Source organism: Schistocerca serialis, chromosome 5 (genome assembly GCF_023864345.2).
Source record: "Schistocerca serialis cubense isolate TAMUIC-IGC-003099 chromosome 5, iqSchSeri2.2, whole genome shotgun sequence".
NCBI classification, from domain to species: domain Eukaryota; kingdom Metazoa; phylum Arthropoda; class Insecta; order Orthoptera; family Acrididae; genus Schistocerca; species Schistocerca serialis.
This window is the reverse complement of record NC_064642.1, coordinates 522461102-522479040: the sequence shown is the minus strand read 5'-3', so window position 1 is coordinate 522479040 and position 17939 is coordinate 522461102. Positions and strand designations below refer to the sequence as shown.

Genomic DNA, 17939 nt, shown 5'->3' with positions numbered 1-17939 from the left:
ACGCATCACAGTGCACCAATTGCCACGCTACATTGGGATAGGGGAAGTGTTTGAAGAATACTGAAAGTGTTGGTGTTAAAAAAAGGTTTGTGCCATGTGAGTTCCCAGGATGTTGACAGTAGCTGACAAAGAAACAAGGAAAACGGTATGCAGCGAACTTTTGCAACAGTACGAGAATGGTGGAGATGAATTTCTTGGAAGAATTGTGACAGGTGATGAAACATGGCTCCATCATTTTTCACCAGAGACGAAGAGGCATAATGCAAGTTCACCCAAGAAAAAAAAATTCAAAACTACACTTTCTGCTGGAAAAGTTATGGTTACGGTGTTTTTCGATTCCGAAGGACTCTTGCTTGTGGATATCATGCCAAGTGGAACCACCATAAATTCTAATGCATATGTGACGACACTCAAGAAACTTCAAGCTCGACTGAGTCGTGTTTGACCACATCGACAAAAGCAGGATGTTTTGCTGTTGCACGACAATGCACGGCCACATGTCAGCCAAAAAACAATGGAAGCGATCACAAAACTCGGATGGACAACACTGAAACACCCGCCTTACAGTCCGTGTGACTATCATCTCTTTGGGAAACTGAAAGACTCTCTTCGTGGAACAAGGTTTGAAGATGATGACTCCCTTGTGCACGCTGCCAAACAGTGACTCCATCAGGTTGGTCCAGAATTTTACCGTGCGGGTATACAGGCGCTGGTTCCAAGATCTCGTAAAGCAGTTTAGAGGGATGGAAATTATGTGGAGAAATGAAAATATTGTTCCCAAAGGATGTCTCTACACACTGTAAAACTTTCAGACATGTAGAATAAAAGATGGATTTTAAAAAAATAGTGTGCATTTCTTTTGGAGTGACCCTCGTATATAAACACATCCTAAACGACTAAGGAGCCACCACCAGCTTGTACAATGCGTTGTGGACAATCTGGATCCATGGCTGCGAGGGGCCTGCGCCACACTCGAACCATATCATCAGCTCTTACCAACTGAAATCGGGACTCATCCGACCAGACGCGGCTTTCCAGTCGTCTAGGGTCCAACCGATACGGTCACGAGCCCAGGAGAGGCGCTACAGGCAATGTGGTGATGTTAGCAAAGGCATTCGCATTCGTTGTGTCCTCCCATAGCCCATTTACGCCAAACTGTGCCGCGTTGTCCTACGTTTGTCGTACGACCCACATTGATTCCTGTGGTTATTTCAATAATTGTTGCTTGTCGTTAGCACTGACAACCTTACTCAAACGCCGCTGGTCTCGGTCGTTAAGTGAAGGTCGTCGTCCACTGCGTTGTCCGTGGTGAGAGGTAATGACGGAAATTTGGTATTCTCACCACAATCTTGATACTGTGGAGCTCAGAAAATTGAATTTCATAATGATTTCCGAAATGAGATGTCCCATGTGTCTAACCCCAATTACCATTACGAGTTCAGAGTCTTTGAATTCCGTTGGTGCGACATCACGTCGAATACATTTTCACGCGGAACACGGCAGTACAAGTGACAGCTCCGCCAATGCAATGCTCCTTTATACGGGGTGTTCAAAAAGTCTCTCCGCAGTGCCGTATGATTGTTAGCCGCGCGTGCCGTATGATTGTTCGCCTGCCTGGGTTACTTCCTTTCAAGTGGACTCTCCCAACGTTCCACTGTTTCGTTTATCTTAGCCAGCGTCAGTAGTATCGTTGGTGTGTGTCGTTACGTGTTGACGTGAACGTTCAAGTTTAGTTCCTTCCTTCGTTTGTTTCGTTTTAGCACTGTTAAAATGCTAAACATTGAAGGACATGTGTTTTTAGTCGGACAAGTGTTCAAAGCTGGTGGTAAATACACAGTTTCAGTTCGTCAAACATTTAATTCAGTTTTCCCGGAGACAACACTCCCACATCGCGATACTGTGCGAGATTTGATTAACAAATCGAAGTATGGGTTCAATGACAGATGCACCGAGAAGTGGTCGTCCTAGCGTTTTGTCTGAGGATAAACTACTCGATATTTCCGATAAAATGTCAATGAGTCGGAACAAGTCAGTAACAAATCTCGCCCAAGAAATCGATGTTAGTGTCGGAACGGCCCATACAGCTGTAAGTAAAAAATTAAAACTTTTCCCATACAAAGTAACATTCGTGCAAGAACTGAAACATACTGATCATGGCAAGAGACTGCATTATTGTCAATGGTTGAAAAAATTCGTTCAACAAAATGGAAGGGATGTTATTAATAAAACGTTTTTCACTGATGAGGCGTGGTTTCTTTAATCCGGGTACGTGACCTAGCAGAAAAAAAAAGAGAGGTCATCAGTCCCCTAGAACTTAGAATTACTTAAACCTAACTAACCTAAGGACATCACAGACATCCATGCCCGAGGCAGGATTCGAACCTGCGATCGTAGCGGTCGCGCGGTTCCAGACTGAAGCGCCTAGAACCGCATGAACTTGCAAAATTTTCGATGTGGAGTACTGCAAATCCATTGTGCATTCACGAGAAACTACTTCATTCTGTGAAAATAGGAGTTTGAATTGCAACTTCTAGACGTCGGATTGTGGGTCCCATATTTTTCAACGAAACAATAAACGCACAACGATACTGCAGTGATATTCTGTACCTATTCATAGGAGAACTTATGTTAAGTGAAATACTGAACGGTTATTTTCAACAGCTCGCGTTTCAATGTTACTGCTCGCTGATGTTTTTGGTGATCGCATAATTTCACAGGGACTTTGGCCCCACGATTACCTGACCTAACATCACCTGACTTTCTCTTCTGGGGTGAAGCGGAAGCAACTGTCTATAAAAACCGTCCAAAATCCATCGATGAATTGAAAACTGCAATATCCATTTCCACTGCTTCTATTACAGAAGAAATGTTACATCTTGTATTTGGAAACATGATTGGACGAATTGAATTGTGTAGTCAACAACAGGGGGGACACTTTCAACATTTAATGTGAAAATTTGTAAGTAAAAATGAATATTTATTAAATTAATAACTTATATTTCACTTAGTTTTATTTCGGTATATTCACTGCGGCATACGGCACGCGCGGCTGACAATCATACGACACTGCGGAGAGACGTTTTGAACACCCCGTACCTTGCGTATGCGATACTACTGCAATCTTGTTTTTGCACACCGCTCTCTCACGGCTTCTGTCACCTCGGTGTATGATCGCACAGTCGTGTTCGGATTTAACATCGAACTGACACTGGTGGAGGTTAGCTCCCAGCCTGTGCACGATCATCACCCGATGTGTTGGAGAAGGCAGCGGGCAGGACCCACCTGAGTCGTGCACGTCGGGCGGCATGAGCACGGCGCTGAGGCTGGTGTTGACGGCGAGCTGGTCGAAGTGGCGGTTGGGCGTGAGCGCCATCTCCTGGTAGCCGGGCCGCAGCCGGCCGTCCGGCCCGTACTCGTTGAGGCGGCGCGAGTTGTAGTAGCGCGCACCCGACGACCGCTCCGGCCGGTGTGACAGCGCCGCCTGCTCCGCCGAGTCCATGATCCTCTGCGCACAAACAACACGAGGAGGACCGCCGTGAGACACAGGCAGCAGCAACGGCTACGGAGCGAGCATAGTATACTCTATACTACACCGAAGCGCCAAAGAAACTGGTATAGCCATGCGTACTCAAATACAGACATACGTAAACAGGCACACCCCTCCCGATGATGCCCTCTCTCCCTCCATTTATCCCTCCTATCAACTCTGATCCTCACCCCCCTCCTTTCCTCCGTCCTTTCTCTGGGCTCCCTCTTCCCCCCCCCCCTTCCATCCTGTTCTTCTCCCAGCCTACCCTCTCCCTACCTCCCTTCCCCCCCCCCCCCCCCGAGTGCCTTTGTGTTCCCCTCCTCTGCCTTTCCCACTCTCTGCCGCGTCTGCCCAGCACCCCCCCCCCCCCTCCTCTTGTAGGTCCTCGTCCCCCATCGGCTCCTTTCCCCCTCCCCCCCCTTACGTTTTCCCTATCCTTCCGCCCCCCCCCCCCCTTTTATTTTCCCATCATCTGTCCAGGTTCCCAACCCCCCCCCCCCCCCCTTGCCCTCGGCTGCGGCATGTCATATTTGCCAACTTTTTAGTGCAGTGTTCAAGTGAATGTTCAGTGTTGTTCGTGTTTCCAAAGTGTTACGAACAGAAATCATGCTGTCGCTGGGTGTGAATTTTATGTCTCTTGCGAACAGAAACCAGACTGTCGCCGTGTTTTTTAATTGTCTGTCTATTATTTTACCTGTCTGCTTCATATGTATTTTATTAGCATCATCATCCCTTTGTTTCTATGTTTGAAGTTCCACGATTTTTTTCCGCCATGTTGCCATTTCAGTCTCCGATTTTATCGCCTGTTTTTATTATTTATTATCTTCCTCTTTTTAAAACAAATTCTGTAGGCTCAAGAGCGGCATACTAAACTGCTGCCAGCCCGCCCCCTTCGTGGGGAATCGAAAGTCAATAAAGAAGAAAAAAAAAAGCAGGCACAATATGGCGCTGCGGTCGACACAACAAGCGTCTGGTGCATTTGTTTGATCAGTTACTGATGCTACAATGGCGGGTCATCAAGATTTAAGTGAGTTTGAACGTGGTATTATGGTCGGGGCACGAGCGATGGGACACAACATCTCCGAGGCAGCGATGAAGTGAGGATTGTCCCGTATGACCATTTCACGAATGTACCACGAATATCCGGAATGCGGTAAAACATAAAATCTCTGAAATCGCTGAGGCCGGAAAATGGTCCCGCAAGATAGCGACCAAAGACGACTCAAGACAATCGTTCAACGTGACACAAGTGCAACCCTTCCGCAAATTGCTGCAGATTTCAATGCTGGGCCATCAACATGTGTCTGCCTGCGAACCATTCAACGAAACATGATCGATATGGACTTCCGAAGCCGAAGGCCCACTGGTGTACCCTTAATGACTGTACAACACAAAGCTTCACGCCTCGCCTGGGCCTCTTCAACACCGACATTGGACAGTTGATGAATGTAAGCATGTTGCCTGGTCGGACGAGTCTCGTTTCATATTGCATCGAGCGGATGGACGTGTATGGGTATGGAGACAACCTCATGAATCCACGGATCCTGCGTGCCAGAAGGGGACTGTTCAAGATGGTGGAGTATCTGTAACGGTGTGGGGCGTGTGCAGTTGGAGTGATATGGGACTCCTGGTACATATATAGGGTGTTACAAAGAGGTACGGCCAAACTTTCAGGAAACATTCCTCACACACAAAGAAAGAAAATATGTTATGTAGACATGTGTCCGGAAACGGTTACTTTCCATGTTAGAGCTCATTTTATTACTTCTCTTCAAATCACATTAATCATGGGATGGAAACACGCAGCAACAGAACGTACCAGCGTGACTTAAAACACTTTGTTACAGGAAATGTTCAAAATGTCCTCCGTTAGCGAGGATACATGCATCCACCCTCCGTCACATGGAATCCCTGATGAGCTGATGCAGCCCTGGAGAATGGCGAATTGTATCACAGCCGTCCACAATACGAGCACGAAGAGTGTCTGCATTTAGTACGGGGCTTTCAAATGCCCCCATAAATGAAAGTCAAGGGGGTTGAGGTCAGGAGAGCGTGGAGGCCATGGAATTGGTCCGCCTCTACCAATCCATCGGTCACCGAATCTGTTGTTGAGAAGCGTACGAACACTTCGACTGAAATGTGCAGGAGCTCCATCGTGCATGATCCACATGTTGTGTCGTACTTGTAAAGGCACATGTTCTAGCAGCACAGGTAGAGTATCCCGTATGAAATCATGATAACGTGCTCCATTGAGCGTAGATGGAAGAACATGGGGCCCAATCAAGACATCACCAACAATGCCTGCCCAAACGTTCACAGAAAATCTGTGTTGATGACGTGATTGCACAATTGCGTGCGGATTCTCGTTAGCCCACACATGTTGATTGTGAAAATTTACAATTTGATCACGTTGGAATGAAGCCTCATCCGTAAAGAGAACATTTGCACTGAAATGAGGATTGACACATTGTTGGATGAACCATTCGCAGAAGTGTACCCGTGGAGGCCAATCAGCTGCTGATAGTGCCTGCACACGCTGTACATGGTACGGAAACAACTGGTTCTCCGGTAGCACTCTCCATAGAGTGACGTGGTCAACGTTACCTTGTACAGCAGCAACTTCTCTGACGCTGACATTAGGGTTATCGTCAACTGCACGAAGAATTGCCTCGTCCATTGTAGGTGTCCTCGTCGTTCTAGGTCTTCCCCAGTCGCGAGTCATAGGCTGGAATGTTCCGTGCTTCCTAAGACGCCGATCAATTGCTTCGAACGTCTGCCTGTCGGGACACCTTCGTTCTGGAAATCTGTCTCGATGCAAACGTACCGCGCCACGGCTATTGCCCCGTGCTAATCCATACATCAAATGGGCATCTCCCAACTCCGCATTTGTAAACATTGCACTGACTGCAAAACCACGTTCGTGATGAACAGTAACCTGTTGATGCTATGTACTGATGTGCTTGACGCTAGTACTGTAGAGCAATAAGTCGCATGTCAACACAAGCACCGAAGTCAACATTACCTTCCTTCAATTGGGCCAACTGGCGGTGAATCGAGGAAGTACAGTACATACTGATGAAACTAAAATGAGCCCTAACATGGAAATTAAGCGTTTCCGGACACATGTCAACATAACATCTTTTCTTTAATTGTGTGTGAGGAATGCTTCCTGAAAGTTTGGCCGTACCTTTTTGTAACACCCTGTAGATACGACTCTGACAAGTGACACGTACGTAAGCATCCTATCTGATCACCTGCATCCATCCATGTCCATTGTGCATTCCGACGGAGTTGGGCAATTCCAGCAGGACAATGCGACACCCTACATGTTCAGGATTGCTGTAGAGTGGTTCCAGGAACACTCTTCTGAGTTTAAACACTCCTGATGACCACCAAATCCACGAGACATCAACATTATTGAGCATATCTGGGATGCCTTGCAACGTGTTGTTTAGAAGAGATCTCCACCCCTTCGTACTCTTACGGATTTATGGACAGCCGCGCGGGATTCATGGTGTGAGTTTCCTCCAGTACTACTTCAGACATTAGTCGAGCCCATGCCACGTCGTACTGCGTTACTTCTGCCTGCTCGCGGTGGCCCTACACGATATCAGGCAGGTGTACCAGTTTCTTTGGCTGTTCAGTGTACCTAGATATAGAACTATGGTCTCTGAGCAGAGAACAACCACATGCCGACACTATCCTGTCGTCTGTCGCATCTAGACAAAAAGCTTCTTTTAACAAATGCATGTTAACTTGGCTGCAGTGAATTTTACACATTTATACCGACCGATTTCGGTTTCCAGCCATCATGCAGGGACTATACCAAATACACAGTCAGGAACAACACATGTTGCTGACGAAAAATTCACAATCCATAGTTGTTAAGTACTGAACATCATACATAATCAAAAAGAGGTGCTTACAAAGCAAAAAACAGTACGACTTTTACATTTCATATATCATGCTGCAGACGAATGCCGTACTGCAGGGCGTATTATGACACACAAGTGAAGTATTTTGACTCATTCAGCTGACATACAGAGACTGAGCGTAATGGGTACTTGTAGAACCATTGTAACCATATGTTGCCACAGCAAAGAGTGTACCCATCGAGATATTATAATTTAAGAAATACACGTGATTTTCAATCGGTCATTATCAAATATCCAAGGTATAACATAACACACTTTTTGTAATGCATTATACAGGGTGAGTCAAAAAGGACTTTACAACTCTGGAATAACTTATTGAATCGTGAGATGTGTCATTTTGTAGCGAACAACCTCAAGTTATACGCTAACGTGTCGTGTCATTTTGGTTTGACGTGACCGACATTTTTACTTATTTTTTATTTCTTTATTTTAGCTTTGGATTATAAGGACCATACAGCCAACAACGGTTATAAAGTGCCAAAGAAACATCATTGCAAAAAGCAGAATAAAACAAAATTGCCGGCCGCGGTGGTCTAGCGGTTCTAGGCGCTCAGTGGGGAACCGCGCGACTGCTACGGTCGCAGGTTCGAATCCTGCCTCGGGCATGGATGTGTGTAATGTCCTTAGGTTAGTTAGGTTTAAGTAATTCTAAGATCTAGGGGACTGATGACCACAGATGTTAAGTCCCATAGTGCTCAGAGCCAAAACAAAATTACGAAGTTAGCATACAAAGACTAGACATCTGGCGGCAGTGATAACAGTGACACTGGAGCGGGATTACAAACAGCACTACACAACAACATTAAGACACTCAGATGCTCTTAAAATAATACAACACATGAAAGGGCTGACGCCGTACATCATACAAAAAGTACAACAATAGCTGAAGTTTAAAATTATGAATAACATCATACAATAACATGAGAAATGTAGCATACAGGCAGGCGTACTTAAAAGTAAAAGAAAAACTCAAAATGATGAACACAATACAACCAACAGTATGTACAATAGTGCCAGTGGAACAGTGAGTTAAAATGCACAAGAAAGCAAGAATGAAAATTTACTGTGCGAACAGAGATCTGCGCGCAAATTAAAACACAAAATTACGCACTCGATTACGAACCGGGCTGATGCATTGTGAAAATGCAGACCTCAGCAACTCATAAACTAAATTTGGATGCTGGTGGCTTTCAGATAGTCTGTGAACAAGTTATATTTCTCAAAACGGTGGAGTAAAACCAGATCGTTTGTGGGGAGGGGATAAACTCTCACAACCAATTTCAAAACTGATTGTGCAGCAGTGTACTTGCAACATTGCAATGTGACGTGGTTTAGATCCGCTACTGATGTTGAGTCCTTATCGCAATGTCCAGAACTGATAATCTTCAACAGATATGGGTGTGTGGGGTAACACCCGTGTTGTAGCCTCATAAGAATGATATAACTCACATAACGTCTAGAAGCTGCACCGAGGCGAACCACGGTCAAGAAGAGGCGTCGGGTTGTATGGCCGCCAGGTGGCCACCCTTAAGAGCGCTGAACACATGCCATTCACAGCTCCAAGCGTCATAAGCATGGAGGTAAGAATAGAGGGAGACGCCGTGACGTCACAGCTGTGAAGCTATGTGAAGCCGAGGGTAGCCATCTGAATTCGACCAAAACATTGCTGCTGTAAGCTTGTGTGCATAGGCTTGTCGCTCGCTTTTGGAAGAATTTTGCGCTATTATGGTGACTTGTGTGGTGTTCGGATGTACGAATCGTTCTGATTGTGATGCGAAATCGAAGGGAATAACATTTCATGTGTAAGTTGTCTCGTTAAGTGTGATTTTACAACTTCATTGTGAATGAACGTGTGCTACATCGGTACTTGTACTATAGCGTGGTTTTCTCCTGTACGATTTTCGATTTCCTAAAAATGAAAGTCGGAAAGCTCTGTGGGAGAATGCCGTGAGGAGGAAGAATTGGCGTGCGTCTAAATGGAGCACTATATGTTCCTAGCATTTCCGAGAAGAGGACATAGACCGAACTTCCCTTTCAACAGTAAGGCTCCGAGAAAATGCTGTACCATCAGTTTTCCCTACACACCCAAAACATTTGCAAAAGGTATGTTAATTCAAAGAATTAAATTCTTAGTTTTCAAGTTCACGTTTCAGTATAATACGTACGTATCGTCGATAATCGAAGTGTTGAGTAACTCACTTTGTCTTCATCATGTACCAAATTAAAAGCTAACACTACATTAACTGGCGTAAAGTATAGGCCTAAACAGGACACTGTGTAGATTTGCCATTCTATGTACCGTATTTCAGTAAATATTGGTGATAATGAACAGTGTTTCCCAGTAGCATAACGTATCTGAAATGTCCCAGTACGTATTACACACAAGATGTATTTATGGGGCTTTGGAGGGAGGGTATAGCTAACTTAGTTTTCAGTTTCTATTATTTAGTTTGTGATACACGTTTATTACTGAATTAACAAAATTGTATCGTTTACATTGAAGGCTAGCTATTCGTAATATTACATTAAAAACTATTTTTAATCAGAAGAAATGAGGAATTTCGCCTTTACGAGATTTTATTTTAAACAAAAACTTTGAAACAACCAATCTAATGACGTTACATGCGTATATGGTGCAATTAGCGACTGTAATACACGCAGCGCTATAGCACACGGGCAATGTTTTGGTCAGAGTGTCATGGCAGCGAGACACGCTCCCATGGCTTCAAAACGTAGTACGGCTGGGATACGTAGCGCCATCTCCCCTTATTCTTACCTCCATGGTCATAAGTGTGACTGCCATTTGTGATGCGGCAAACATCCCACCGGTAATCAGTTTCTTCCCACACTCGTTGCAGAAAATCGGGTGTAACTTGGGCAACGTGTGAGGTGACAGGCTTTAGGGGGCAGATGTGAAGACCGCAGTTTCTGTAGTAAAAATCGCGGCAAAGTGGCAGTCGAGAATCTGGCGTGTTTACATCTAAGGTGGATGTGTGTCAGCCGTCTTGACAGCAGCAGAATCGTCCTAGTTTCGGCACTGACCGACAGATGGCGGTACTTTAAAATGAGTACGGTCAGTTTGGCGTCCAGCAACGTGACGGGGAAACTCAACGGCAGGTACGCTGGCTCATTGCGGGCTTTCTCCGGGTCGATGTAGCAGAGAGCTAAAGTGAATGTATGATGTAGAAATACATAAAAGCTGATCCCAATGTGGCACAAAGGAGCTTGTAGGCTCATTTTAAAGCAGAAAATTAGCCAGTTGTGCTCTTATAAACGCGCCTCCAGTCGCCCTGATAGTTTTTTAATTATAATAAATTGAATATTTTAATAACTAAGTAAGATTGTAAACTGGACATCTTGGAGACGCTTTGACAAAATTTTACGAACTAAGTGTCAAATGAAAGGTCTGAATGAGTAGTATTAAGATATCTACGTAATTTTCTTACATGTTTTAAAAATTCAAATGAGGAGCCGGAATGCTGTTTTCGGGATTAAAATGCAGAATTTTGATAAATAAAAAACAGGAACTATCAAGATAGCGGCAGCACGGAAAAGTAGACTTAAGGAAATAGGTAATACAATAATAATATCAGTTATTTATGCATTGAAAGTATTTTAAATAATGAAAAGTTCTCTATGAAGAACACATAAATTTTAATAATATGAGAATAAGATTCGGTACAGAAATTATGATGATGAATCTGAATTCAGCGGAAAATTTCCGTCTGAATAGAAGTGTTACATGCATTTTATTGTATCTATATTAAGTGTAAAAGTAAATTTCACGTGCACAAACACTTGATTTGACTTCAGAGTATTCAAACCGAGGGCTTTTAAGGGCGGCCATTTTCTGTGGTAGAGGGCAGTCGTTCAGTTGAGCTGAAAGGGGTAGCACGAGTGACTGGCGAAAGTCCGTGCACGAATTGACTTAGAATATTTTCGGACCGCGAAGATGCGTGGAATTTGTGATTTTCAGCAGTTGGGTGCTGCTGGACTTTGAAGAGTTGAGGTTGTTTTGGGAAAGGAGACACGACAGCGAGGTCATCATTCTCATCGGATTAGGGAAGGACGGGGAAGGAAGTCGGCCGTGCCCTTTCAAAGGAACCATCCCGGCATTTGCCTGGAGCGATTTAGGGAAATCACGGAAAACCTAAATCAGGATGGCCGGACGCGGGATTGAACCGTCGTCCTCCCGAATGCGAGTCCAGTGTCTAACCACTGCGGGACTTTGAAGAATTCTCTGTGGTGTGTTTGCGAGACTTGTGAAAATTTCGCGCACGAGTTGAATTTAGAATATTTTCGTACCGCGAAGTTGTGTCGAACTTTAACTCTGAACAATCGCTGTGGGACATAGTGATTTCAGCTTGCATTTGGACTTCGGACTGTGTTTAGTTTATTATTATTTTTGGAGTATTCTCCGCTCGGAACTTTGTTCATCTTGGGGTTTCAGCTATTTTAAAAGAAACATTAATGATTGTGATGAACATTTGAGTGGCGCTGTTGAACTAACTCGGTAAATATTTGAGGTGAAATCAAGAACACGTACCAGTATTCCAGTCACATCTGTCCTGAACAAGTTAAAATAAACTCCAGTTAGTTAAAACTGTGTTGCGTGCACTAAAAATTATTGCTACCTGCTAACATTTATTTTTATAAACTTGACATTAATTTAAAATTACTGGGGATAGTACAGCAGATGTGGTTGGCACCCCTCAGACCTAACGTAGCCAATTTAGTTAATAAGTCCAACCACATTTTACGAAACACCAAGGGCATGCTTGCTATGTAGGTGCTTGGGCGATCATTGTTTTCTTTCTTTTTTTGAGAAGAAGCACGTGGGGGCTCGAGCCATCTAGTTTTACTAGATAACTGACTTTGAACTAAAATTATTGTGATCACCCAGTGCAACCAGTGTGTTTCTCCCGTCCTCGCCCATAGCGAGAAACCGTGCACGTCGCAAATGGTTTTCTCGACCCAGCGAAGCTCTCAAATGGGTAATTATAGTCCGTAGTAACTAGCAAACGGCAGCGTAGATTTTATTTTTCAGGTCGTCTAAATTGTTTGGTACGGGAGGAACATACACACGGTCTTTAACGAAACCCAAGAGAAAGATGTCCAGTGGCGTCACGTTTGGCGAGCGAGGTGGCCGTGCGATAGGCTTCACGGCCAGTCCACCGACCTGGGAAGCGATTGTCGAGGAAACATCGCACTTCCGTGAGGAAATGAGGTGGTGCGCCGTCTTGCTGGTAGTAAATCATCCCATCTCTGTCAGCTTCATCGCTCTGTGGAATTAAAAAGTTTCCAAGCGTACCCAGGTACACAATATCACAGACAGATTTTTCCATGAAGAACAAAGCTCTGCACACTTTCGCTGTGCTAAGAGCACAAAGCAGATTAACTTTGGGGCTGTAACGAACGTGTTCCAGGGTTCCTTAGTATTCGGTGCGAAATTTACGTCGAACAATTTGTTGCAGAGTTCGTTTCTACATCTACATCTACATTTATACTCCGCAAGCCACCCAACGGTGTGTGGCGGAGGGCACTTTACGTGCCACTGTCATTACCTCCCTTTCCTGTTCCAGTCGCGTATGGTTCGCGGGAAGAACGACTGTCTGAAAGCCTCCGTGCGCGCTCTAATCTCTCTAATTTTACATTCGTGATCTCCTCGGGAGGTATAAGTAGGGGGAAGCAATATATTCGATATCTTATCCAGAAACGCACCCTCTCGAAACCTGGCGAGCAAGCTATACCGCGATGCAGAGCGCCTCTCTTGCAGAGTCTGCCACTTGAGTTTATTAAACATCTCCGTAACGCTATCACGGTTACCAAATAACCCTGTGACGAAACGCGCCGCTCTTCTTTGGATCTTCTCTATCTCCTCCGTCAAACCGATCTGGTACGGATCCCACACTGATGAGCAATACTCAAGTATAGGTCGAACGAGTGTTTTGTAAGCCACCTCCTTTGTTGATGGACTACATTTTCTAAGCACTCTCCCAATGAATCTCAACCTAGTACCCGCCTTACCAACAATTAATTTTATATGATCATTCCACTTCAAATCGTTCCGCACGCATACTCCCAGATATTTTACAGAAGTAACTGCTACCAGTGTTTGTTCCGCTATCATATAATCATACAATAAAGGATCCTTCTTTCTATGTATTCGCAATACATTACATTTGTCTATGTTAAGGGTCAGTTGCCACTCCCTGCACCAAGTGCCTATCCGCTGCAGATCTTCCTGCATTTCGCTACAATTTTCTAATGCTGCAACTTCTCTGTATACTACAGCATCATCCGCGAAAAGCCGCATGGAACTTCCGACACTATCTACTAGGTCATTTATATACACTCCTGGAAATTGAAATAAGAACACCGTGAATTCATTGTCCCAGGAAGGGGAAACTTTATTGACACATTCCTGGGGTCAGATACATCACATGATCACACTGACAGAACCACAGGCACATAGACACAGGCAACAGAGCATGCACAATGTCGGCACTAGTACAGTGTATATCCACCTTTCGCAGCAATGCAGGCTGCTATTCTCCCATGGAGACGATCGTAGAGATGCTGGATGTAGTCCTGTGGAACGGCTTGCCATGCCATTTCCACCTGGCGCCTCAGTTGGACCAGCGTTCGTGCTGGACGTGCAGACCGCGTGAGACGACGCTTCATCCAGTCCCAAACATGCTCAATGGGGGACAGATCCGGAGATCTTGCTGGCCAGGGTATTTGACGTACACCTTCTAGAGCACGTTGGGTGGCACGGGATACATGCGGACGTGCATTGTCCTGTTGGAACAGCAAGTTCCTTTGCCGGTCTAGGAATGGTAGAACGATGGGTTCGATGACGGTTTGGATGTACCGTGCACTATTCAGTGTCCCCTCGACGATCACCAGTGGTGTACGGCCAGTGTAGGAGATCGCTCCCCACACCATGATGCCGGGTGTTGGCCCTGTGTGCCTCGGTCGTATGCAGTCCTGATTGTGGCGCTCACCTGCACGGCGCCAAACACGCATACGACCATCATTGGCACCAAGGCAGAAGCGACTCTCATCGCTGAAGACGACACGTCTCCATTCGTCCCTCCATTCACGCCTGTCGCGACACCACTGGAGGCGGGCTGCACGATGTTGGGGCGTGAGCGGAAGACGGCCTAACGGTGTGCGGGACCGTAGCCCAGCTTCATGGAGACGGTTGCGAAGGGTCCTCGCCGATACCCTAGGAGCAACAGCGTCCCTAATTTGCTGGGAAGTGGCGGTGCGGTCCCCTACGGCACTGCGTAGGATCCTACGGTCTTGGCGTGCATCCGTGCGTCGCTGCGGTCCGGTCCCAGGTCGACGGGCACGTGCACCTTCCGCCGACCACTGGCGACAACATCGATGTACTGTGGAGACCTCACGCCCCACGTGTTGAGTAATTCGGCGGTACGTCCACCCGGCCTCCCGCATGCCCACTATACGCCCTCGCTCAAAGTCCGTCAACTGCACATACGGTTCACGTCCACGCTGTCGCGGCATGCTACCAGTGTTAAAGACTGCGATGGAGCTCCGTATGCCACGGCAAACTGGCTGACATTGACGGCGGCGGTGCACAAATGCTGCGCAGCTAGCGCCATTCGACGGCCAACACCACGGTTCCTGGTGTGTCCGCTGTGCCGTGCGTGTGATCATTGCTTGTACAGCCCTCTCGCAGTGTCCGGAGCAAGTATGGTGGGTCTGACACACCGGTGTCAATGTGTTCTTTTTTCCATTTCCAGGAGTGTATATTGTGAAAAGCAATGGTCCCATAACACTCCCCTGTGGCACGCCAGAGGTTACTTTAACGTCTGTAGACGTCTCTCCATTGATAACAACATGCTGTGTTCTGTTTGCTAAAAACTCTTCAATCCAGCCACACAGCTGGTCTGATATTCCGTAGGCTCTTACTTTGTTTATCAGGCGACAGTGCGGAACTGTATCGAACGCCTTCCGGAAGTCAAGAAAAATAGCATCTACCTGGGAGCCTGTATCTAATATTTTCTGGGTCTCATGAACAAGTAAAGCGAGTTGGGTCTCACACGATCGCTGTTTCCGGAATCCATGTTGATTCCTACATAGTAGATTCTGGGTTTCCAAAAACGACATGATACTCGAGCAAAAAACATGTTTTAAAATTCTACAACAGATCGACGTCAGAGATATAGGTCTACAGTTTTGCGCATCTGCTCGACGACCGTGCGAAACCAAAACACAAAGCGAGCGCGTTCCGCAGCGGTGAAAGTAGCCATTTAACTGCGCTCTACAATGGCGCTTCTGGTGGCGAAATGGGGTACTGAGGCACTACGTGAATGAGACTTGAGGTTGTTCGTTCCAAAATTACACATATACTGATTCTGTAAGTTATCTAAATAAATTTCTATATCATTTCTAAGTTAAAATGTCGTTTTTGACTCACCTTGTATTATCTCAGATTCACATCTGCATATTAACAGCCTGTCAAAATAATATCAGTAACGTCAGGCTATTATAAGCCCATACTAGCCGGGGAATTACTCCATTGTGTTGAATACAAAAATGATGTAAAAGTTGGAATATTACACATGACAGTCAAATATGTTCTTGTTTCTGTGTCACTACAGTTATAGTACTCCTCTAACATACACATGTATGGGTTTTATGTGGTGTATGGTTTTTTGTACTTTTTGTTTCTCAACAATAATTTTATTCATATGAATTTGAAAGATTTCTTTGTTCATTTATTTGAGACATTGCATCATATACAAGAAAAACAATTTTGGTTTCATATCAAACTGATGTACTCTGTATTTCAGCTGAATAAATCACAGTATTTCACTGGTAGCTGTTGATGTGTGCGACAGTGTAATCTGTAGTATGGCATTCATCCGTAGAAATGAAATTTAAAAGTCGTTTTGTTTTTTGCATTGTAAGTATTCTTTTCGATTATCTTTATGGATGATGTTCATTACGCAACGACTATGGATTGTGTTTTTTTCGTCAGCAAGATGTATTGTTCCTTTCTGTGTATTTGAAATAGTCTCTGGATGATGACTGAAAACCAAAACCGGTCGGAATAAATGAGTAAAATTCAATACAGCAAAGCTGACATACATTTCTTAAAATACATTCATGCTGCAGACTGTCGCTTGAAGAAAATATTTGAGAAACTTTCTGTTGGTTGTACATGATTAACCATTTCACTACCATTAGGACTTATGTGTCCCTTGGTACTGTATCGGAGAACCAATGGGAATTTTCTGCGTTTATTGCTGTATATCAATATCCCATTTGGAAAGGAAAACCAGCTAATACTTTACAGGAGTCTTATTATTACATTCTGCACCTGTAGGTTGTACTGTCTTCAGGTTTCTTTGTACATCATCTGCTCCCTATTGTCGCATCGAATTAGTTTGCACCTGCAGATAGGCAACCCAATCAACAAATTTGCAAAGCAGGGTACAGTCGCGCCTTCTCAAACAGTTTGTGTCAGTGAATTGCAAGCAAGTACTGGCGTTTGTACATCGCAAACGATGTCCATATTGAACACCTGTAATGTGAGTACAAGGCGTGCCTTTGAATTAAGCAGAATTTTGAAATTTTCGGTTTTGCACCGCAGCGATCGGCATTTGGCGCATGCGCTATGTGTACCGCACTCTGTTGGCCAGCCACAGACGCCATTACAGATTCATTCGGCGTGTTTAGGTTTGTTTGAAATACCCCCTCCAGTTGAGAATCTTGCCGACTGTGAAAATGCGCTCTGATTCGTTTACTTAACACCAAAGGCATGAAAGCTGCTGAAATTATCGTTATATCAGTGAAGTGTGGAGAGAAAACATTCTGAGCGATGGTATGGTACGGAAATGGGTGAGAGCTTTTAAAGATGGCATTACGAATGTGCTTGATGAGGAACGATGCGGGTGACCTTCAGTCATTACTGATGATTTGGTGTAGAAAGTTTATGAACAAATGAGAGAGAACTGATTATTTATGATTTCGAGGTTATTTGATGAGTTTCCTTAATTGTCAAGAAGTGTGATTTATGAAGATATTACGGAGCGTTTAAGTTATCGAAAGTCATGCTCACGCTGGGTACCGAAAATGCTGACCGAGCTGCACAGATGCAAACATTTAGCCAGTTCTTTGACTTTCCTGGAGCGGTACAGTGAAGAAGGTGGCGAATTTTTAAGCCAAATTGTTACAGGCGTCGGAACTTGGACGGTTTACGTTACACTTTAATCAAAGCAGTAGTCTATGGAATCGCGGCATTCATCATCCCCTAAGAAAGTGAAATTCAAGAACACAATTTCAGCCCAGAGAAACATGTGTACTGTTTTTGGGCAGTGAAAGGGTTTTACTTGTGGATTTTTTGCCTCATAATGACACCATAAATTCTACAACTTATTCGGAGAACTGAAGACAAACTGCGCCGTACAATCCAAAACAAAAGGCGTCGCAGGCTGAGTAAG

The 17939-nt window shown here is 44.8% G+C and overlaps 1 protein-coding gene across 1 annotated transcript in view; it reads right to left on the bottom strand.

Annotated features, from left to right (window-relative positions):
* LOC126481176 (voltage-dependent calcium channel subunit alpha-2/delta-3) overlaps positions 1-17939 on the bottom strand; it is an 885717-nt gene that overhangs the window by 412368 nt on the left and 455410 nt on the right. The window contains exon 4 of the mRNA XM_050104748.1: positions 3283-3505. Within this exon, the coding sequence (XP_049960705.1) occupies positions 3283-3505 (223 nt within the window). The remainder of the gene's footprint in view (positions 1-3282; positions 3506-17939) is intronic.